We start from the raw sequence: 23,872 nt of genomic DNA, 5'->3' as shown, positions 1-23,872 counted from the left end.
GTTGGAAATTTATAGAAATGCTGATGATTTATGTGCATTTATTTTGTATCCTGCAACTTTGCTAAAGTTGTTGATTATTTCTACAAGCTTCTTAGTTGTTTCTCTAGGATTTTTTAAGTAGACCGTCATATCATCTGCAAAGAGTGATAGCTTAGTCTCCTCCTTGCCTATTTTGATACCTTCAATTTCTTTTTCTTCTCTAATTGCAACTGCTAGTGTCTCTAGTACTATGTTGAATAATAGAGGTGATAATGGGCATCCTTGTTTCACTCCTGATCTTATTGGAAAGGCTTCTAATTTATCCCCATTGCATATGATGTTTGTTGATGGTTTTAGGTATATACTGTTTATTATTTTTAGGAGAGGTCCTTCTATTCCTATACTTTTCAGTGTTTTCAATAGGAATGGATGCTGTATTTTGTCAAAGGTGTTTTCAGCATCTATTGAGATGATCATGTGATTTTTGTTTGTTAGACTATTGATATGGTCAATTATGTAGATGGTTTTCCTAATGTTGAACCAACCTTGCATTCCTGGTATAAATCCCACCTGATCATGGTGGATGATCTTCTTAATTACTTGCTGGAGTCTCTTGGCTAGTATTCTATTTAAGATTTTTGCATCTATGTTCATTACTATGTCTGTAGTTTTCTTTCTCTGTTTTTGATCTCCCTGGCTTTGGAATCAGTACCATATTTGTGTCATAAAAGGAATTTGGTAGGACTCCTTCTTTGCTTATCATATCAAATTAATTCAAATAATTTGTATAGTATTGGGATTAGTTGCTCTTTAATGTCTGATAGAATTCACTTGTGAATCCATCAGGCCCTGGCGATTTTTTCTTAGGGAGTTCTTTGATGGCTTGTTCAATTTCTTTTTCTGATATGGGATTATTTAGGTATTCTATTTCTTCTGCTGTTAATCTAGGCAGTTTATATTTTTGCAAATATTCATCCATATCTCCTAAATTGTTATATTTATTGCCATATAGTTGGGCAAAATAGTTTTTAATGATTGCCTTAATTTCCTCTTCATTAGAGGTGAGGTCTCCCTTTTCATCTTTGATACTTTCAATTTGGTTTTCTTCTTTCCTTTTTTTTATTAGATTGACTAGTACTTTGTCTATTTTATCTGTTTTTTCAAAGTACCAGCTTCTAGTCTTATTTATTAATTCAATAGTTCTTTTACCTTCGATTTTATTAATTTCTCCCTTGATTTTTAGTATTTCTAATTTAGTTTCCATCTGGGGATTTTTAATTTGCTCGCTTTCTAATTTTTTGAGTTGCATGCCCAATTCATTAATCTCTGCCCTCCTTAATTTGTTAATATATGCACTCAAGGATATAAATTTCCCCCTTAGTACTGCCTTGGCCGCATCCCACAGAGTTTGGTAGGATGTCTCATCATTGTATTTTCTTCAATGAAATTATTGACTGTTTCTATGATTCCTTCTTTGACAAATTGGTTTTGGAGAATCATATTTAATTTCCAATTAGTTTTTGATTTTCCTGCTCAGGTGCCCTTACTTATTATTATTTTTATTGCATTATGATCTGAGAAGTTTACATTTATTATTTCTGCTCTTTTGCATTTGTTTGCAATGGTTCTATGCCCTATAACATGGTCAATCTTTGTGAATGTGCCATGTGCAGCTGAAAAGAAGGTGTATTCTTTTTGTCCCTATTTATTTTTCTCCACATATCAATTAAATATATTTTTTCTAGGATTTCATTCACCTCTCTTACCTCTTTCTTATTTATTTTCCTGTTTGATTTATCTAGATCTGAAAGAGGAATATTTAGATCTCCCACTAGTATGGTTTTACTATCTATTTCCTTCTTGAGCTCTGCTAGTTTCTCCTTTATGAATTTGGATGCTATGCCACTTGGTGCATATATATTGAGCAGTGTTATTTCCTCATTGTTTATACTGCCTTTAATCAGGATGTAATGACCTTCCCTGTCTTTTTTAATCATATCTATTTTTACTTTGGCTTTGTCAGAAATCATAATAGCCACTCCTGCCTTCTTTCTCTCATTTGACGCCCAAAAGATTTTGCTCAAGCCCTGAACCTTAAACTTGTGTATGTCCACCCGTCTCATGTGTTTCTTGTAGACAACATATGGTAGGATTTTGGTTTCTAATCCACTCTGCTATTTGCTTCCGTTTTATGGGAGAGTTCATCCCATTCACATTCAGAGTTATAATCATCAGTTGTGCATTTGCTGACATTTTCGTATCCTCCCCTATTCCTATCCCCTTTTTTTCTTATATTATTTCCTTTTAAACCAGTGGTTTGCTATTAGGCCCCTATCCCTTATCCCCTCCCTTGATTAACTTCTCTTTCTACCCCTTCCCTTATTCCCCACCCTTTTTGTTTTTAAAGGCCTTATGAATTCCCTCCCCCTTCTTCTCCACTCCCTTTTTTTGACCTCCCCACTCCCCTGTTTCCCTTGATTTATCCCTTCTGACTTTCTCTGAAGTATTAGATAAGAGTTTTATGTCCCAATGGATAGTATAGCTACTCTTCCCTCTCTGGGTTGATTACACTGAGAGTAAGGTTTGATTTTTACCCCTTAATGCTCTCTTCCTCTCCTTCTTATAATAGTATTTTTCCCCTCTCCTTCCCATGCCCTCTTTGTAAAGTGTAATAGAATATCCCATTTTTCTTATTCATTCAAGTTTCTCTTGGTGTCCCCTGCTATTCACCCCCACTTTCCCATCCCCCATGTCATCTTAGATTATTTAGTGTTCCGCCCTCACCCTGTGAATTATTTTTCTGATTACTATAATAGTGAATACTATAATAGTGAATAGAGTTCACTACAGAGAATTATACATAACATTTCTCTACATAGGAATACAGATAATTAGATCTTACTGAGACCCTTAAAAAGGCAAATTTAAAAAGTTATGAGTTTTCTTTCTTTCCCCTCTGTATCTTATTTGCCTTTTCATGTTTCTCTCGATTTTTGTGGTTGGATATCAAACTTTCCATTTAGCCCTGGTCTTTTCTGTGCAAATACTTGGAATTCTTCAATTTTGTTGAATGCCCATACTTTCCCCTGGAAATATATAGTCAATTTTGATGGGTAGTTGATCCGTGGTTGTAGGCCCAGCTCTCTTGCCTTTCTGAATATTGTATTCCAGGCCTTACGGTCTTTTAGCATGGAGGCTGCCAGATCCTTTGTGATCCTGATTGGTGTTCCTTGATATTTGAATTGTCTCTTTCTGGCTTCTTGTAAGATTTTTTCCTTTGCTTGAAAGCTCTTGAATTTTGCAATTATATTTCTGGCCGTTTTCTTATCTGGATCGAATGTGGTAGGTGTTCTATGAATCCTTTCAATGTCTATATTGCCCTCTTGTTGTAGGACTTCAGGGCAATTTTGCTGAATAATTTCTTTTAGTATGGAGTCCAGGTTTCTATTAATTTCTGGTTTTTCTGGAAGCCCATTTATTCTTAAATTGTCTCTTCTAGACTGGTTTTCTTGGTCTGTCACTCTCTCATTGAGATATTTCATGTTTCCTTCAATTTTTTCAGTCTTTTGACTTTGTTTTATTTGTTCTTGTTGTCTTGAGAGATCATTAGCTTCTAACTGCTCAATTCTAGCCTTTAGAGACTGGTTTTCAGCTCTGATCTTTTGGTTTTCTTTTTCAATCTGGTTCAATTTGCTTATCAGTTCATTTGATTTCTGAGCCTCACTTTCCAATTGCAAGATTTTACCTTTTCAACTGTTATTTTCTTGCCAGATCTCTTCCATCTTCCTCAGAATCTCAGTTTTGAACTCTTCCATAGTTTGTGAGGAGTTTTCCTTATTTGCGGAGGGTCCGGATGCTTGTTTGTTCTCCTCCTCTGTTTGCTCGGTTGTCTGGATTTTCTCTGTATAAAAGTTCTCAAGTGTTAAAGACTTCTTTTTCTTGTTGTTTATCTTTCTCTTCTGAACTTCCTGAGTCTGGGTAGCCATCCTTAGCCCAGCAGCTTCTCAGCTTTATCCTCGAGCTCGGGGTCTGTCCGTGGTCTTTTGCCTCCTGAGGTCTGAGTTCTGGTTTTTTCCAAGGTCAAGCCCCCTGGTGGGCCCCTTTGCTTGATCCTCTGCCAGAGGTTCCTTTACAAGTCTCAGGGCGCTGCTTCCACAGTCGTATACCTGTCTACGCTGGTTCCCCACTCAGGGTTTCAGAGCTTTAGCTTGTCGCTGTGTCTGCCTCCTCCCATGCCTCCGTCGCTCCCACGCTTAGAGTTCACGTACGTTCTTTGGCTTTTTGGAGTCCCAAATCTTGCTGCTCTCAGGAACAGGCCCTGGAGCTACCAATGACTCGATGGGTGCCCCAAACTTGCTCTATTTCTTTTTAACTGGCTTCGGTGCTATAGGTGGTGTGTGTGGAGGGGTTGGGGGTGGGGTGGTTGCTCAGCCCACAATTTAGGGAGAGCTGTTTCACTCCTTTATAGCATGGAAATGTCCCAATTCCATGTACCTTCCACGCTGCACCCTGTTGTGGGGTTCCTCCATTTGTCTGGACTTGTTTTTATGTCCCCTTGAGGAGTCTTGTGTGTTTTGGTCAGGAGAGGTTAAGAGCTGCTTTTTACTCTGCCGCCATCTTAACCCGGAACCCCAACTATCTTCTAATAACCGGACATAAATGAATTTGAAAAGGTAGAACAAAGATATTACTCTCACTAAATGTTTTAATTTGGAAAAAAATTGTTATTTTTTTATTTAAAATATATTCTTTATATTATATAATGTGTTTATATTGTGATATTAATATTTTAAATTCATTTTTTATTTATAAAATGGTAACTATGATTAACAGAAGTTCTTTGGAGTCTTCAATAATTTTTAAGAGTGTAAAGGTTTCCTGATAACAAAAAAAAATGGGGATTGCTATACTAAATGATCCATATAGGTCATTCATTATGTGCTCTCTAATATCCTGGGCTACTGAAGTATTTATTAATTCCTGATAATTTGTCTTACTTTCTCATAGAGATCAGATAAATAACTGACCAATAAATTAGTAGGAATAATGAGGTCCTGGTGGCTATAGATTAAATTCTTAAATATATGTAATATATGAAAAAGTTATCTAAAAAGGGAATCTTTAGGCAACAACCATTAAAATAGAGTGAAATTCAAATATGGGAGGGACATTCAATACTTTAACAAGAAGAGTAGAAGAAGAAAAGATGATGAAGTAAATTGTTAAGGTACACACCACATTATATTACAACATATATGAATATTTACATAAGTATACATTTATATGTAAATGTAGAGATTAACTAAATTCAACTAACATTTTAAAATACTTAGTGTTTGTAAGGTTCTGTATTAAATGTTGGGATGACATGAATGACAGACTGCTTGCCCTCAAGGATGATAAATTCAAATGGGATGATATAATATACAAACAAAAATATGGTAAAAGGACAATTGAAAAGAGAAAGACTACCAATGACTAGTGGAGGCTACTAATATGCAGATTAGGGAAGGCTTTAGGAACAAGTTATCAACTAAGTTGAACTTTGTAGGAAGAAAAAAAGGATTGTGAGAAAACTGATATATGTGATTTTTTTCTAATGAATACAAGAATATAAGATAAGAAATATCAAATGAGAGGAACATCCAGTAATTCAGTTGCATTATAAAAGGGAATAGTATAAGATAAAGTGGAAATCGAGATGGAAGCCAGACTGTAGAGAGCCTTGAATGTCAGACTGGGGAACTTGTATTTAATTTACACCAAAGTGTTTTTTTATGACACAAATTTCCTCCTTAGAAAAATTATTTCGGCAGCTGTGTGAGAATGAATGTAGGGAGGAAGCATGGAAACCAATCAGACAATTATTATGGAAGTCTAGACAAGAGATCATGCCAGCCTATAGAATATGTATCAAATACATATCATAATATTATTTCATCAGACTTTGCCATAAGGCAAATAAAGTGTTTGGTTCATAGCAGGTACTTTAAAGAATTAACCTATGTTTAAAACTTACACAGTATGTAATTTCTTTATATGCTAGAAAGTACAATCAAGATATTTGGAAGGTAATTATCTGGAAGTTATTTAATTCCAAATGATCACTAAAACTAAGCTGATTAATGAATAAATTATTCATTGCTTTTTTTTTACCTTTACAATTTATTGTACCTCTACATGAAACCTTTGAATTACAATGGTATATTAAAATTTTGTTCCTTCCCTTAAGAAAATATTGATTACTAATTAATCAAATCATCCCGAATGCTATGACACCATAATGCCTATGTTCATATTATTAATCACAATACTGAATCGCGCGCACACACACACACACACACACACACACAAACACACACACACCACAAATTCTTGGGAGAAAGAGAATGCTTATAGAAGAATAGCAATGTTATAAAGTTAAATACATCAAAATTTGAAAGAACAAAAGTAGGATGTTACATAAAAGAAGGAAAGAAGGAAAGGGGCAGAAAGGATATACATAAGTACTTTGAATGCAAATGAATCACAATATAAAAATGTAGAAAGAATTAAAAAGGTAAAATTGGAAAAGTAAAATAAAAAATGTTTAAAAAGTTAAGCATATAAATATATAAACATAAAAATGAATTTATGTAATCATATAGATACATATACGTAATAAAAATAAATCAACCTTTGAATGATCAGGATACAATAACATTTGTTGATTAGCACATTTAATATTTTTATAATAAAAGTCAACATAATTATTTATTTTTCTGACAAATATCCTCCAGGTGTCATTTAACATCTGCAATTAGGCAATTCTTTTACTGTTTCATTTCTACCCAAGTTAGTTGTTCAGAATATATAATTCTGTGAGAGATAATAATACATCAGTGTAATAATCTGAAACTTTTTTTAATAAAAAAAAAAAACTTACTATTCCTCCCATTTCTCTACCCCTCCATTGGAAACAAATACGAAACTCTTGAAACAAATGTGTGAATTCACTCAAAGCTAGTTCCTACATTGGCCATATCTGAAAATATATGTTTCATTCTACATCTTGAATCTATTCCTCTTTCAGGAGGTAGGCAGACTTCTTTATCATTATTTCTGTGAGATCATAACTGGTTGGTATTTCATAGATGAGTTATTAGATCTTTTAAACATGTTTGATTTCACAATTTTGTTACTATTGTATTAATCATTCTCATGATCCTGTTTACTTTCATTCTTCATCATTTTATTCAAACTTTTCCAGATTTTTTTCATTTAAAAATTCTCATTTTTCCATAGAATAATGCATGCATTTTTGGACATTGTTAATGAGAAGAGTTTTTTTTTTTGATAGGTGTGCATATTTGTTATGTTTTCTTTGTTTTTCTTTTTTTAATGTTGTTCAGAGTAGAGATGATGGGGAAAAAGAAAAAGTAAATGCATGTTAATTGGAAAAAAAATAAAATTAAACAATAAAATATATAAACACTTTGTTTTAAAGAAGGATTCTAAGTTTCTCAAAAGTAACTAATGAGTACATAAACACTGCCAAATGGAATTCATTGTTATTTATCCAAACAATAAAGTCATCCTTTTTTTTTGAGCAGATAGAAAAAATAAAATTATTTATATTGATTTTAATGATCTAAAAATTCACTAAATTACATTTAGTGAAGCAAGTGGTCATTCAGTGTTTCCCCGTCACTAGAAAGAAGTTCAGTTCTATCAAGGCAGAACATAACAAGGAGTTCTTATCTACAATACTTGGAGCAGTCCACAAAGGCTACTTAGGCTAAGCTCCTTGCTAAGTTTAAATCAAGTGTGACCCCTTAGGGTCATAGACCTTCCTGAAACCTTGTCAAGATCTGCCAAAGTAAAAATTGCATAACAAATATTGGTATCATACATAGTGTGATGTTATGTTGAATCCTGCTTTAAGAGACAATGGGGTTAGCTACATTGACAGAAATTAAATTCAGTGACCATTTTTTAATCAGACCTATGAATTAACTAATATAGGGAATTACAAATCAAGAAACTCCATCCAACAAGGTGTATCATCACTTGCCCTGTAATTCATATTCTTTGAGAGTTCCTTGTAACCTTAGGAATTTAGGCTTGCCTAAGATCACATAGCCAGTAGGTATAAGAGGTGTGACTTGAATCTACCTGATTAAGAGGCCAGTTTTTTTAGGCTCCAAACCACAGTGTCAACATACTGAATAAAGCTATAAATGGTCATCTGCAATTTAAAGTAAAAAATAAGGCAAGATTGACAATATTCTCCTAATACGTAAAAAACAAACACAAGTAAAGACAAAAGGAAATTGAACTACTTCAGGTTGGAAAAGTATAAACAAAGAGGAGTACATCTAGTATTAGCATTTGGGCTGATTTTATTGAACATTTTTATAAATGATCTAGAAAAAAAGTGCACAATGATGTCTCCACATTCATAAATGGCCCTGAGTTCCTGAATAGTCAAATACTTAGTCAAAAGGGATAAACTTCAAAATTATAAAATAAAAGTTATAAAATCCATGTGAACAGCAGAAAAAAGGTGCATGACTTTTCAGGCTAAAATAGTACTTAATGCTTAAGGAAATTATTTAAAATGATATAGAAAGTCTGAGATAAAGATTCAGTGGAAAAAAAACAGAGATAGGTGATAAAATAGAGATAGATATCATAGAGACAAATATATATACACATACATATAGATAGATAGATAGTTATATACAGAAAGAAAGAGAAGAAAATTTATTTTGCTTTATTGTTTCCCTAGCATGTTGAACTTCCAGTGAAAAATACTTTATGCCAATATATATGGGAAACTACTTTGTGACTTGTAGTTCTAGAGAGGTGCCTGGTCCCTAGGAAGTTGAGAATTGTCCAGTGTTAACCCAATTAGTACATGTAGTGGCAAGGAAGCATTTGAATGCACATCTTGATTATCATGTCAGCTCTCTATCCATTTCACACACAACTTTTCATTATATTTATAATATATTATTATACTTATGGTATAATATCTTAATGTATACATTGCTTCATAAATTCAAAATGGCTATATGTGAGAGAGGCAGAATGGAGTAGTAGAAAGTCATTTGGATTTGGAGATAGGAAAGTCCTGAATTCTAATCCTGTTTCTGACATTTCCTAGTTTTGTAACTATGGACAAAACACTTAAGTCACTTTGAGACTTACTGAAAGTTTCTTCTTCTATAATATGGAACTAACAATATATGTAATACCTATTTTACAAGGTCATTGGATCAAGTAACACATCATATCAAAATGTAGGGTTATGTTCCTTTTGCATATCTCTTTCCAACAGGATAATGCCAGAATTTTCTCCCTATAACCATTACTACTTGGTTTACATCCAGACACAAACAGGTAACAAGCTGGATTGTCAAAGATTTTCCTGAGTTTGAGTAATTGCCCTGATCCACCCTCTGTGTTCCAAAAGAAATCTAACTACCTGTTTTTGGAATGCATTTGTAACAAAACATAATACTCCCAAATCCAACAAAGCTAAAAAAAAAAAATGAATGAATACAACGATTCAAAGAACTAGTGAATCTAATGGTTCTAATGAATTTCCTCCCTTGGTTTCTTCTATACTTAATTATACATTAGAAATAGATAAACAAATCAAAATATGACACTGAGTTAACACCATATTTTCACTAAGCATCATGAACTACCAAAAATGATTAGAGCTCTTAAGGGTAATCTATTCCAACCCTTTCATTTTAATAGATTGAAAAACTTACTTATGGATTAACTTCCCTAATTAATATTTCCCAATACTCTTTTCTCTAGGCTACAAAATTATTTATTACTTAATGTGCATTATTTGTAGTCCAAGCTTAAGTATTTTAAAATGTGAAAAATATCTGTGTTATTTGTAAAGGACAAACCGGGGTTAAGTGTTTACAGAATATGAGCAAGACTTTTTACCTTAACAGAATTAAAAATTATTTAATTGATTCACTTTGAAGCTCCTTCTTTTTCTATTTATAACTGATATGAGAACCAATAAGAGAAGTTTCATTGATAGAGAGATATTTGATTTTCTCTCTTGGGAAATTTAAGAATATGAATGGTGGGGTTAAATTATTGTGGCTATATCTACAGAAACATGATGAGTCCAAAGATCAAAAGCACCAGTGCAGACCTGTATGTCACTTACATGTAATGCTATTACCCAAAGATGGAACAGTCATCACACTGTTGTTTGTTCTAATATAACATGTCCTTAATTCAGGTGATTTGATTAGAAAAACCATAGTGAAAATGGCTACTTAGAACTACACATGACCAACTTGGTAAATTCTCTGCCATTGACCAAAGAACAGAAGGAAATTCATAAAATGATACCAGTCTGTTGATTCCTTCTCCATAATAGCATATGCACTATATACTAGTTCATCTAGCTAGTACTGTCAGCGATACTGTGTATTCTCCCTCAGTTGGTAATGAGCACTGCTTCAATAAGGGATTCCCATCTCAGCAATCTTAAGTGTCTCCAGAGTCATGAGCCAAGACAGCAGTGTCAAGTTGGATCTTAGCCAATAAAATCAACACACTTTCCCCCGTATCTGTTAATGAGAAAGAAAGGGGGCATTTAATGAGAACTTTTAAGCACATATACTTCGGGGGGAAATTCTACAACAAATGCATTCAAAATGATGTGTAAATTGAAAATATAATTTTTAGTAATAATCCAAAAAATGCAGGCATAGAAACATTCTTACAGCAAAAGTTAGATTACAAATCAGTATCCCTCCTAGGATTCAATGATGAGGTACAGGGAGGAAGAGAGCAGAAGAGACAAACTCATATAGAATCAGAGATTATGCCAAATGAAGGAATGAAGACTATGAGGCTCTTTCAATGATAATAAGAAAATAAAAGACCAGATAAAAACCTATAGCCTTCATATCTAAATCCTTGCCACTATTTTGTGTTTAGTCAAGTCATAAGCAATTACTGAGCCTCTTGGTAGATTTCCTAAAAGGTTCTCCTTGGATATTTATGATGATGAAAAGTCAAATCCCACAATATGCATTTAAAGCCCTCTGCCAGATTTCACTTTATTTGGGTCTCTTCTATAAGATAGAAGTCTGTTTCCTGTTTCCATTAAACCCTATTAGTAGCCAAAATTGGGTTTTTAAGCTAAGGATGTAGCTTATTTCTGATGTCCCTTTCCAGTGCATCTCTGAAGCTGAGGAAAGTCAGAAAACTGGGTCATCATGGAACTGAGAAGACAACAAGTACCAGTGTGGCATCTTTCATGGAAAGACACACTAACTTGAAAAGAGAAAGTGTACAGTGGGAGTGGTAATGATAGGAAATATGTGTGGTAGAGCCTAATTGGGGAAATAGGACAATTGGGAACAGACACTTTCTGAGCTGTGGGGCTTTGTACAGAACAAGCAATAAGACATGTTACAAGACAAGTTTGGGGCTAATATAACATTCCTGACTTGTAAATAGGTGATTCTATTTTAGAAAATATTTTACCTAGAATGTCACCATACAACTTAACAAGGGTGAAGAAGGAATGGGAGAGGTCCATGATTATATCTTCCTCTTTTAGGTAGCTAAAAAGCAAAATATCAATCAATAATTATACTATTTTTGAGTATTTTTGACTTTCATAGTAGGAGCTCATAATCTATAATCTATGTAGGTTTCTTAGATTTCAGAGGTGTTGATGAACTTGGGTGGGGAAATATATGTATATATTTATTCCAATATAATAGGTTTGCTATATTTTATTTTATGCATTTAATAGCATTATTCTGACTGAGAAGAGGTCCATTAGTTCCTATGATTGGGAGACACAGAGGCTAAATGGAGCACTAGATAGAGTACTGGGTCTGAAGATGGGAAGACTAATATTTCCAAGTTGAAATCTTGTCTCACACACTTTACTAGCTGTGTGTGACTCTGGACAAGTCACTTAAACCTGGTTGCCTCAGTTTCCCTCTGTAAAACAAACTAGAAAAGGAAATGACAAAGTACCCTGGTATCTTTGCCAAGAAAATCCCAAATGGGGTCATGTAGAGTTGAACATAACTGAAATGATTGAACAAAGAAGTCAATCACTAATTATGACATTTAGTGCCTCTTTACACTATAGCAGGGACTCATAACATGAAGTCTTCTTAGGGTATCTAGATAGATTTCAGGAGGTCCATGAAATTCGGTGAGGAAAAATATTTTTTTTCTTCTAATATAATTGAACTCCTGTGCAATCCTATGTGTTTTATTTTATTCATTTGAAAGTATTATTATGAGAAGAGGTCATTAAGTTTCACTAGACTGCTGAAGAGATCTATGATCAACTAAGTTAAGAACCTCTTTACTAAAGACTAGAACACTTGTATATAAGAAGGAAGTAGTGATAATAAATTATAGAAACCTATAAAATTTAATGAGTGTTCAGCAAAGCAAAAACATATGGGTCAAATCATGGAGAAGGGAAGACTGGTATTGGAGAAGAACATAATGAAAAAATCATAATAAAAAAAAAGCATAGTGGATGATTCAAAGTCATTGATGAGTAGAGAGGTTAGCTTTAAACCATCGAGCTTTTGGAGAAGGTAAATGAAAGAGAATATAATTTCACTAAGCTGATGAATGTATATTTTTATATGTGAAATTGGTAATACAGAGAAAACACTGGCCTGGGCTTAATTATGTAGGAAATTAAGGTCAATGTAATTATGTGACACTTTGATGCAATAACTAGATTTTTGTTAGGCAAGAAACATGTTTTAGAAATGAAGTTATTCAAGGAGATACAGAGAGATATCTCACAGGCAGATGCAAAATAATTGAACCTCTGGTCTGAACCACCAGATGTCAGTCCTTATTTTGTTAGATACAGATTTGAAAGTACAGTAAGGACTGAGGCCTGGATATATGATTTAGTTGAAAATGGGGGAATTAGGTTCAGAGAATTTCCCATATAAAGAAAAACCCTATACCAAGACAGGTTACCGCCTTTGAAAGGTAGAGTCAAATAGTTTCCACTAAGCAATTATGTGACTTATCCAAAGTCACAAAGACCATATGTGACACAGATGGTACTGAAACCTAAAAGTATATGACTTTGAAACCAGCTAAAAGAGGACACCACATTTTCTTCCCTATGGGAGATAGCATAGGAGAAAGAACACTTAACTATGAGAAGAGCTGTATATGTATTTTAGTTCTTTCAAATGGAAAAGCTATTCCTCTGATTTTTAATCTTCTGATCTACAAAATAAAGATAAGACTATTTATGCTGCAGCAACCTACCCCAAAGGATTGCTGGGAGTTGGGTACCCTGTAAACTGAAAAGCATTTTAGCTATAGACACACACAGATACATTATATGTATGTACATATATATAAGAATATATGCATATGTCTATACATATATTAATCATTAGATAGTCTATGTGTAAACAAAAGTAGGATGTGTCATTAAACATGTGTTGTTTGCAATGGGACTACATACTTTTTGACCACAGGGCAACCATATGCCACTCTGTAAATATGGCTTCCCAAAGAAACACTAACTTATTCTTTTATAAATTATTAAATGTCTGGGAACCTGAGTCCAGACTCCAATTTCATTCATTCTCTACATAATGGGTGGCTGAGAATAAAGATTGTAACCATCACTCTTTATTAAAAGATGCATCTCTACTGCTGTCTCCAGCCTGTAAAAATCATATGTCTATATGTGGTGTAAGTCACTAGCATCTGCCATCTTTATTTCGGTCTGGAATTCTCATAACTTTTTGATAACTAAGACTGTTTCCAAAGCCATTCACTGAGCATAATGAGTTAAGAGGAGTCTTATTATCTAAGAATAATAAGTCCTTTATGACCACAATAATTTATATCACTAATTCTCAATATATCTATAAAAACATTTTAAGACAAATTTTTTTAACTATATTAAGTTCATGCTAAAAAGCAGGAGTAATGAAATGTCTTAAATACTCTGTGTAAACAAAATCTGATAGTCTCACAGAAATAAGGAATAGCTTGCAGTAAAATAGCTTTTTATGTTCAGAAGTTTCCTGGAAGTATCTCCCCTGCCTGACACATCTATGTCTACTCCTGGCTTCGTTTCCTTCATGGTGTCACAGTTTGTATTGAAAGCAGCTTTGTTGATGATCACAGCCTTGCTTTTCAGCTGTCTCAGTATCTAGCTTATCTCAAAGGGCTGTTTCCTCCTGCTAAAGGAGTTAATTCTTCAGACTCATCTCTGCCTCTGCTCTTTTCAGCACCCATTCCAAACCAAAGCTTAATACTACCCAGCCAAAGGATGGCAACGTGCTGCTTATTTATACGGTGGCTTTTCCTCACTCAAGCAAAAAGAAGACTGAAAAGTTGCCAAATAACACTGCTCCTAACTTACTGTTCTGAATTGTAGGTATTGGAAGAATAATTTAACTAAGCCTCTGAAGACTTCTAAATCCTTTTGTTTCTGCTTGCTCCCAGCCTGTGTCTCCAGGTATTCAATTTACTTTTTTATTAAACTCCAAATCAAATGAAACTTCCAGAAACATTGTCACCTGTCTTTCATAGCCAAAACAAAGGGCAAAAACCATATTTTGGTGGATTAAACTGTGCAATTTTTTTCACAGCCCGCGACCTCACTCAACTACCAATAAGGGACAATTTTATAACACTCATAACTTGAGTTTAATGAACATTCTCTGAACTAGAGAGATAAAAATGCAGAACTTCATTTTTGTAGGTATTATGATTAATTGTCTTTGTGTCCTTTAGAAAGTAACTTAACCTTTTCATGTCCAAGTTGTGCCCATAAATTTAAGCATATCTTCAAAATGGGAGATAGTGGGCCAAATTAATGAAATAACATCTATAATAGCTCATTGAAATAACATCTAACATTTATATAGACACTATGCAAGAATGACAGATGACAATAATGATATCTAGCATTTATATAGACACTGCAAAAGAGAGACAGAGAGATAAGGAAAGAGAAAGACCCAGAGAGAGACAAAGACAGAGAAAGACAGAAAAAAGAAGAAAATTTCAACATAAATGAACAGCCAAGTCAAGGGCTATTGGCAAGGGTAAGAATTGCCCTTTGTCCTTCCTCATTTTATGGTATAACTCATTTATAGTAAATACTCTGCCTCAATGCAATTTTTAAAGTATGTCTTTATTTGAGTACAAAACTCCTTTTAAAATTACAAGCAACAAATAAGCAATATCAGAAAAAAAAAACCAAACCAAAAACAGAAAACTCCCAAGGGTAGTGATGCCAATTTACCAGACAATAGTTGGGGGGGACAGATAAATTTATCCATGGCCCAGTGTGGCAGCAAATTCTACCTCCTAAACCCCAGTAAATCAGTTTTTAAGCAGGTCAATAATTCTGATATGGCTCGATAGGCTCATGATTATATTTAGAGTGTGTTAGCATTGCTCCTTCATTGCAATTAGTTTGTTTCTTTTCCATAGACTCACCAAATTCCTGGCCTTTTGATTCCAATTTTGTTCCATCCTTCCTTCCTGGCAGTAGGAAAGGGAATCTATCCTTCCCATCAGCCTCCTTCTATTAAGTGGCTGTATCCTTAATAACAAGGAGAGATAGAGAGGAAGGGCAGGGGGTGTTTGGCCTTTCCTTCAAAATCTACCTCTTCCTACATTTTTTATTCTTTTTACTTCTTATAAATTTATCACAAAAACAAGCATACATACACTCTACATTTTCACTGGCTGACCCCCATCCCTGGAATTCTCTCCCTCCTCATCTACCTCCTATTTTCCCTGGATTCTTCCAAGTGCAAGCTAAAAGCCCACCTTCTATAGGAAGTCCTTAATGAATTCCCTTAATTCTAGTTTCTTCCCTCTGTTGATTATTTCCAATGTACCTAGTTGTCTGCATGTTGTTTTTCCCATTCATCTGTGAGATCCTTAAGAGTCTATTCCAGTGGTTCCCAAACTTTTTTGGCCTACCACCCCCTTTCCAGAAAAAATATTACTTAGCCCCCTGGAAATTATTTTTTTTATTTTAATAGCAATTAATAGGAAAGATAAATGCACCTGTGGCCATCACCACTTCCCCAGATCACTGCAGCACTCGCCAGGAGGCAGTAGCACCCACTCTGGAAATCACTGGTCTAGGCTGTATTTAGTCTTTTTCTGCACTTAGCCTGGTTTCTAGCCCTTAGTAGGTACTCAAAAAATGCTGTTTGACTATTATTCTCTCCATTCTGTAAAAGTGGAAGCTTAGGCTCTGAGAAGTTAGGAGAGCTCCTCAAGGTGACACAATTATTAAGTATTTGAGGACAATTTGAAAACAGGACATTATGATTATAAGTTCACCATTCCATCCATTGTGCCATTCTGCCTATCTATCTATAGATGTATACATTTAAAAAGGAAATACTAAGTTTATGAAGGACTAGTATTATGCCATTCCATGCAAAAATTTGAATGTGATTTTCTTCTTTGCATGTTTGTCCTGTTCACTCTTCTATTTTCCATTCCTTCTTCTTGATCTGTACTCTCAGTCTTCCTTTTATTTTCTTGTCTCTCATTGCCTTGTCTATATCTTCTTGCTCTGTTTTCTTTTTCCTCCCTCTGCCTGAGGCCTCAAAAACATTTTTCCTCCTTTTCTCCTCTCTTCTTTCTTTTTCCTCGTGACCCTGCCATCTTTCAGCAACCTACTTTCTATCTTCTCTTCTTTAACTCCCACCTCTTCTTCTCTGACCTCTTGTCACTAGGTCTCCATTCTTTCTTTTCACCCCCACTACTACTATAGTTGTGGATTTTTTTCTCTATAATGCACATTCTATTTCTTTTGCCTGTGGTACTTTGGGATCCACTTTATTTTTCTCACTATTTCTGTGGAATTGAGAAGTATACTGTGCCTGATAGAGGAAGAAGAAGTGGTCTCAGTAGAGAAGGCCAGATTGAGCTTTTTAGACAGATTAGATCAAGAAGCTGTAAATATTAAATTTTAAAACACCATTGAGCAGACAATTTACTTATATTTCTCTGTCCCCAAAGACTATAGATGTTTTCATTGAAAATTTTTATTATAAGATCTAAAGCTTTGTAAGTATCATGGATATAGAGCATAATCAATAAATATTGGTAGTTGAGGATTCTGATAAGATTTTTTTAAAAGAAATATATCTTTATAATACCATCTCTTAGGAATAGAATAGAGAAAAAAAATCTGTATTTGCCCTACCACAACAGGTCCTGAACAATATTTCTAATGTCCTAATAATGAAAAAGAGAGAAAACCATTGTTTTATGTGTGTGTGTGTGTGTGTGCTCATTTTGACTTGAGTTAATTCATTTCTCAGCTAGAGTAGATAGATCATGTCCCCTAAGCCATAGGCAAAGCAAGTGTATATTGTTGACACAACACACACACACAGACAGGAATATGCCCTCAGTTGTCAAATACAATGTATATTCTGGCTCTTGAACCCGCATGTACTAAAGCCCATCTGTCTGGGTCTATCATGGTGGCAGCCTGCCCACTGCAAGATTGCTGCCAGGCTTACGTGGGCAAAGGTATCAACCTAAAAGTGGTAAGAAAAGGAACTTTGTCTCCTAACCCATTTCCTATCCCCTTAACTGAATGGAAGTGTACATAGTTACTTCCAAAAAAAATGTGTAAATGTATTCATTATGGTTTGGGGAAAATCAGATGAGTGAAAACTGACTATATTTCAAGCCTCAAATAATGCTTGTCAAGCCTTAAAAATACTGGTCTTTATGCATGGTGTTAACAAGAGGTATTCTCTATTGATAATCCAGGCAAATACTGCCGAAACTTCATAATATCCTTTAAAAACAATAAAGGTTTAGAGGCAAACAATATATTAAAGAAGAAGATTTGTAATTCATAAAACAAGAAAGCACTGCATTGTCCAATTATACTTTTATGGAGCTCATAAGAACTGTTCTTGACGATGGCTAAATGATATTATTTTCAAATTTAGTGATTTATTCAATCTTTAGGTCATTCCTCTAGCTACCTATAAGATGCTTCCTTTATATTTCTGTCCTTAGAGTTTTTAAGAAGTTTATACCTGGCCATTTGGAAAAACCCCTCCTAATTAACTTTCCTGTTTCTGTGCACTTCCCTAGAATTAACCCTTCAAACTTCTGCTCCAAAACTGTGAGTGGTCCCTCCATGTATATCAAATAAAATAAAACCATCATTGTGGTATTGAGAGATAGTTATATTCTGTTAATTTTTCCTCATGTAAGTGTAAATTAGGAGTAAAATAATTCTTGCATTCCAAGTTTTTCTAAAAACTTGGAGCCATGGGAACATGTTTTTACATTTAGAAGAGGATGTTGACAAAAATGTTTCTTAGAAATATAATTATGCACCTAGCCAATTAGCAGAACCAAGTCATTAATCATCTCTTTGCCACTGTATGGCACTAAATTCCATTTACTGCTGATGTCTATCAGATATTGACAAATTGTTTGGTTTTATTTCGTTTTGTTTTTCCTTTGTTTTGTTTTGTTTTCATGTGTTGGCACTTTGATTTTCAACGTTATGGGTTTTCTTTTAATGGAGAACTGTCTTCATCAGGGCTGTTAGCACATCAAAGTACCGTTTGTTAACCTTGAGAAAATAATAAGCTGTGCTTTTCTTTGCTCCTGTATACAAGGAAAATTGTTTTTAATACCTTATCCAGTGCTTTCCCCAAACAATTGCCTTCATGGACTAATATTGCTTAGAGCTCACATGAGCACTGTGCCCCCCAATCCTGTCAGAAATCAGGTTTCCCTATATAAAATTCTCATATTTAAAAAAATTTTCCTGGATTCTTATTGTGTTCTGCAATATTTTGCCTCATGTTTATTCATATATAATCTCCTCAACAAGACTGTACCAGCTTGAGCTCAGGGACCATGTCTTATTTATCTTTTTATTCCCTCAGCATCTAGAATAGTGCTTTGCACTTAGCATGTGCTCAGTGAATGTTTGTTGAATGAATGATGAATTGAACATTTTATAAATCTTTTGAGTATTCATGGATATGATCCAACTCATAAATTTTATCCATGGCAGATGTATGAAGTAAGAGAAAAGAAAGCTATAAGAGGTTTTGAGATCTTAATAGTTAAAATATTTTCTCTTATCAAAACAAATCATGTTTCACTAACCATTTTTAATTCTTTCTTAGAGCACCTGCCTCAGAAAAGCTCAGCAACCCTGTCTTTTTAAGCCCTGCTTGGTCTTATGTAATACCTGAAAAATGAGATGTCAGTGTTAGTATGTCTGGTGGAATCAGTCCAAAAGTATTCTTTTGGTCTATGTAAACTCAGTCATGCATAATTTACTGGATAATCATTCGTGTCCTAATCAATAACTCTACCTACCTCCTTGCTAATCCAGATCAAGAACCTGAGGACTGAAAAGGCAAATCTGTGTATCAGATGCAGTTGTCTCCTTCCTTTCTGACCACTCTTATCTCCTATAAGGTACTTGGTTCTCACATTGTATTGAAGTGATCATCTTATTTATTCCCTCATATTATAGATGAAGAAACTGAGGAGAGAGATGAAGGGATTTGCCTGGGGACCCATGATTAGCAATGGCAGGACCACTTAGTAAAATGCTTTTTAAAGCTACCCTGTGTTGTTGCTCCAGTTCCCCATGGGACTTCTCCCATACAATGACTCGCCAGCTTTCTTCACGGGATCATAGATTTATAGCAGAAAGGAATCTTTGGGGTTCTCATTTGACATATAATAAACTGAGGCACAGAAAGATTATGTGACCTGGTAAGAGTCTCATATTATTATTTAAATAAATTAAGTGTCTCAGGCTGGACTTGGATGTCTGAGTCCAGCACTCCCAACCATGGTCATTTTCCCTTGAACAGTAATTAGTTAATCTGATCAATGACTTCTTACTAGTATATTTGGAAAATAACATTAGTGTTGAGGAGCTCACAAGCTCCTGAGTAGCATCTAATTTTAATTGTGACTTATTGGACTTACAAATAGCTAATATTTTTATAGCACTTCAAGTCCTACAAATATTTTAGGTATATTACCCCATTTGATCTAGCAATAAGTTTGTAAGGTATTTGCTATTATTATCCCTCATTTTACAGATGAGGAAACTAAGGTTTAATGGAGTTAAGTGGGAGGGTGGTGAAGGGAAAGTAGATAGGAAGGATGGATGGGAGAAAGGAGAGAGGAAGGTAGAGGAAGGGAAAGGAAGGTGGCTGTCCCAGCCGGGCATCGGGAAATTTACCGGAGCCCTTCCAGGCTCAAATAAAAGATCAGAGAGCAAATTAGGGTTTAGAATAGGTAGGTTTTATTTAGATTAGGAAATGGAAAAGGTTAGGTAGGGAAAAAGAGTCTCCCAGGTAGAGAAAGTCCAGGATCAGAGAGAGTCAGTCAGCCTCCAGGCTCCAGAGCACAGAGAGGGAAAAGGCACCAAACTTTCTCTTTTTTTTTTATTTATTTTTTAAAACATTTATTAATATTTATTTTTTAGAAAAGTTAACATGGTTACATGATTTATGCTCTTACTTTCCCCTTCACCCCCCGACCTCCCCCCACCCCTGACCGATATGCATTTCTACTGGTTTTAACATGTGTCATTGATCAAGACCTCTTTCCAAATTGTTGATAGTTGCTTTGGTGTGGCAAACTTTCTCTCTTATACTTTCTCCAAAGTGGGAGGTGTCCAGGAAAGTTGTAGCAGGGAGCCCTGGTCTTCCAGGGCTTACAATAATTTTAAATGACACATAAGTGATTTGCACAGTCACACAGCTAGTATTTTCTTGAGAAAAGTTTTTTTGTTTGTTTCTTTGTTTTTAAATTCCAGTTCTCCTGACTCATGCTTCAACATTCTATCCACTCTGGTACCTAGCAAAATGGAAAGAGTCCTGGGCTTCAAAATAATGACCCACATTCAAATTTGGAATCAAAACCTTCAAAGGGAAGTCCAAAAACACCCTAGTAGTATGGTGTGTCTATGTAAGTATTCTAACTGCTTTCTATCTCAGTTTCCCCCAACTTTTAAATGAGGATAATAATAGTACCTATATTACAGGGTTGTTGTGAAGAACAAAATGAGGTAGTTTTTATAAAAAGTGCTTCACATTGTGCTTGGCATAGAGGGGCTAAAGAAATGCTTGTTTTCTCCCCCTAGACCAACTAGTTGCTAAGATGATCAAAACAACAACAGAAAGAACTCTTTTGGTAGGGCTCTCAAGCCAAGTTGAAGAGAAATGACAGTATGACAGGTTGGTGAATGTAATTCTCTTCTGAAAAGAGTCTTTAAGTACACTCAGATTACACAATGTTAGAGAGTTATTCCACTTTTTATTCTTAGGGTTGGTTTTTACTAGTAGGTTGGCAGAAAAAGTATTTTAGGTCTTATAAAAGTCAGACTCAAGACTCAACAAAGTTTATTTCTTCTCCCTAACATAAATACACTCACACACTCTCACATTTATCTCTCTCTAGATTCCTTCAAACATAGGCAAAAAAGCATGTTTCACAATATTGCTGTAACAAATCTTTTCTAGATTGGGAGAACCATCTGGTTCATCTAAGAGGAATCCTAAGAGGACCTCATGTTCCTTAATGGCTAACTGATTTAGTGATAAATGAAATAAAGTCATTGAACAGAAATTAATTCATCAATGATCAATGACACTAGAAAATGGGGTGAAATTTCCTTTAAGGTTTTTTTAAAAATGTGAAAATGAATTTAAATTGCATATTATAATTTTTTCTCTTTTTATTCATCATCTTTCCAATAATTATGTTCTGGTGGTGTTATACCACTTCAAATCATATACAAAGAATTGAAGTTGTGGAGCACTCTGGGGATAACAGTAAAGCACACAATAGACATGAGTAGGCTGTATATGACTAGTGAGGGATTTCAAAAGAGATGCAACATAAAGGCTTGTAATCACAGAAGTATATGATTGGAAACAGAGGTGAACTGGTCATTAGGTGGCCCATGTATTCCATTGGCCACCAAGGGAAAGAGTACCAGAATATTTGGTTGAGGAATAGTGGAAGATTTTGAGGAGGATCTGATGGTGTTAAGTAGACTGCGATCTGGAAGGAGGCTGGGACCAATGATTTACCAATTTTTTTCTTTTCTTTTACCAATTTTTACCAGTTTTACCAACTGGGGTGGGGGAGAGAAAAGCAGGCTTAGAAGGTAATAAATAGAAGAGAAGAGGCTGGAAGAAAGGCCTTTGACTCAAAATTCTTTACTCTTTTCATTATATGATATTTTCTTGTGGTCACAGACAAGATTCATATAGGATAAGGACATAAGGATAGTACAACCTGCACTGGAATAGAAATGATATACACAGATCAATCAACTAACAATTATTTATTAAGAGCCACTTAAAATGTGCTGGAGTAGCTAGGTTGCTCAGTGAATAGAGCATAAAGCCTAGAGTCAGAGAGATTTATCTTCTTGAGTTTAATCTGGCCTCAGATACTTACTGCCTATGTACCTGTTTGCCTCAGTTTCCTTGTCTATAAAATGAGCTGGAGAAGGAAATGGCAAACCACTCCAGGATCTGCCAAGAAAAGCCCAAATGGTCCAACAAAGAGTAGGACAGGACCAAAATTGAACAACAACAAATATGTGAGAGCCACTGTATTAGACACTGGAAATAAAAGTACAAATAATGGGGGGGAAGGCTCTATTTGCAATGAGTATACATTCTAACAGTGGGTATAGATTATGTATATTTACATATATACATATGTGAACACACAAATACATTTTATACATATATTTACACATGTCCTTACTTATTGTTTTTGAAGAAGAACAATGATGTTACAAAGAGTGATGCCTTGACTTGGGAGTAAACTGGATTTTAGTGAGGCAGACTTACACAAGTCAACAGCTTCTCTCTCCTACAGTCTTCAAAGTCCAGTGGCAAGACAAAGTCAGGACAACTGGCGATGGCCCCAGATGCAGCAGATGACCTTGGTGCCTTCTATGGATAACCATGCTCTGAACTCTCCACAGCCACTTCTTCAGCCACCTTCATGGAAGCAGGAGCAAATTGCTCTCATCTACCTGTTGGCAAGGGGTCGGGGTGACTTCACCTGCAGTGGGTAGATGTCCCCCTAATTCAACTTTGGGTTGGAGGTCTGTCAGTTACCCTCAACCTGGTCAGTGAGTCTGCCTAGAGGGTTTACTGGGTTGTGTATACTACAGCTTCTTGCATAAATGCAAAATGAATAAGTACAAAAGTACACAAAATGAATAATTAAAAATGCATACAAAGTAGGTCAATACAAGGTATTTGGGGAAGGAGGGCACTAGCTTTCAGGCTTCACCGAGGAGATGATGCTTGACCTGTGACTTGAAGAAAGAGAGGCCCTCTGAGGCAGAGGTGCAGAGGGAGGATATCTCTGCTGTCAAAATATCTTGCAGAGTGAATTAGGAATTCAAATTCGTTATGCAAGTTCTTCTCCATTCCATAATTCAGAAGCTTTCCTTAATGGACAATTAAAATAAACTAATTTACTTACTGCTATAATGAACAATATTCAATGTGTTTGAAGAAAGGGAATCTGTGAAAATGCATTATCATACCTGTCCTGAGCAGAAGGTACTTTGACTTCCTTATTTCTTAATGGACTCTCTTCAGCCTAGTTTCATGATCTCCCAGGGCCTGGCACATCAAATAGAGGCTGAATTAATACTTGCACTGAGTCCAGTGTAGGAGAAAATTTGCTTCATTTTCTTATATGACTTCCAAATTAGATTTAGTTTAGATACTGCAATTTTGAGCATGTTATATTTTTATGTTAAAAATATATTTAAATTTATTTCAACTAAAATAAATTAAAATTTGAAATCATC

The 23,872-nt window shown here is 34.9% G+C and overlaps 1 protein-coding gene across 1 annotated transcript in view; it reads left to right on the top strand.

Annotated features, from left to right (window-relative positions):
- Window positions 1–23,122, top strand: part of LOC123252392 (girdin-like) — a 99,825-nt gene extending 76,703 nt beyond the window's left edge. Inside the window, exon 2 of the mRNA XM_044681723.1 lies at window positions 22,921–23,122. Within this exon, the coding sequence (XP_044537658.1) occupies window positions 22,921–23,122 (202 nt within the window). The remainder of the gene's footprint in view (window positions 1–22,920) is intronic.
- The last annotated feature ends 750 nt before the right edge of the window (window positions 23,123–23,872 follow it).

Source organism: Gracilinanus agilis, chromosome 6, assembly GCF_016433145.1.
Source record: "Gracilinanus agilis isolate LMUSP501 chromosome 6, AgileGrace, whole genome shotgun sequence".
Taxonomy (NCBI): domain Eukaryota; kingdom Metazoa; phylum Chordata; class Mammalia; order Didelphimorphia; family Didelphidae; genus Gracilinanus; species Gracilinanus agilis.
This window is presented reverse-complemented; position numbering and strand designations above follow the sequence as displayed.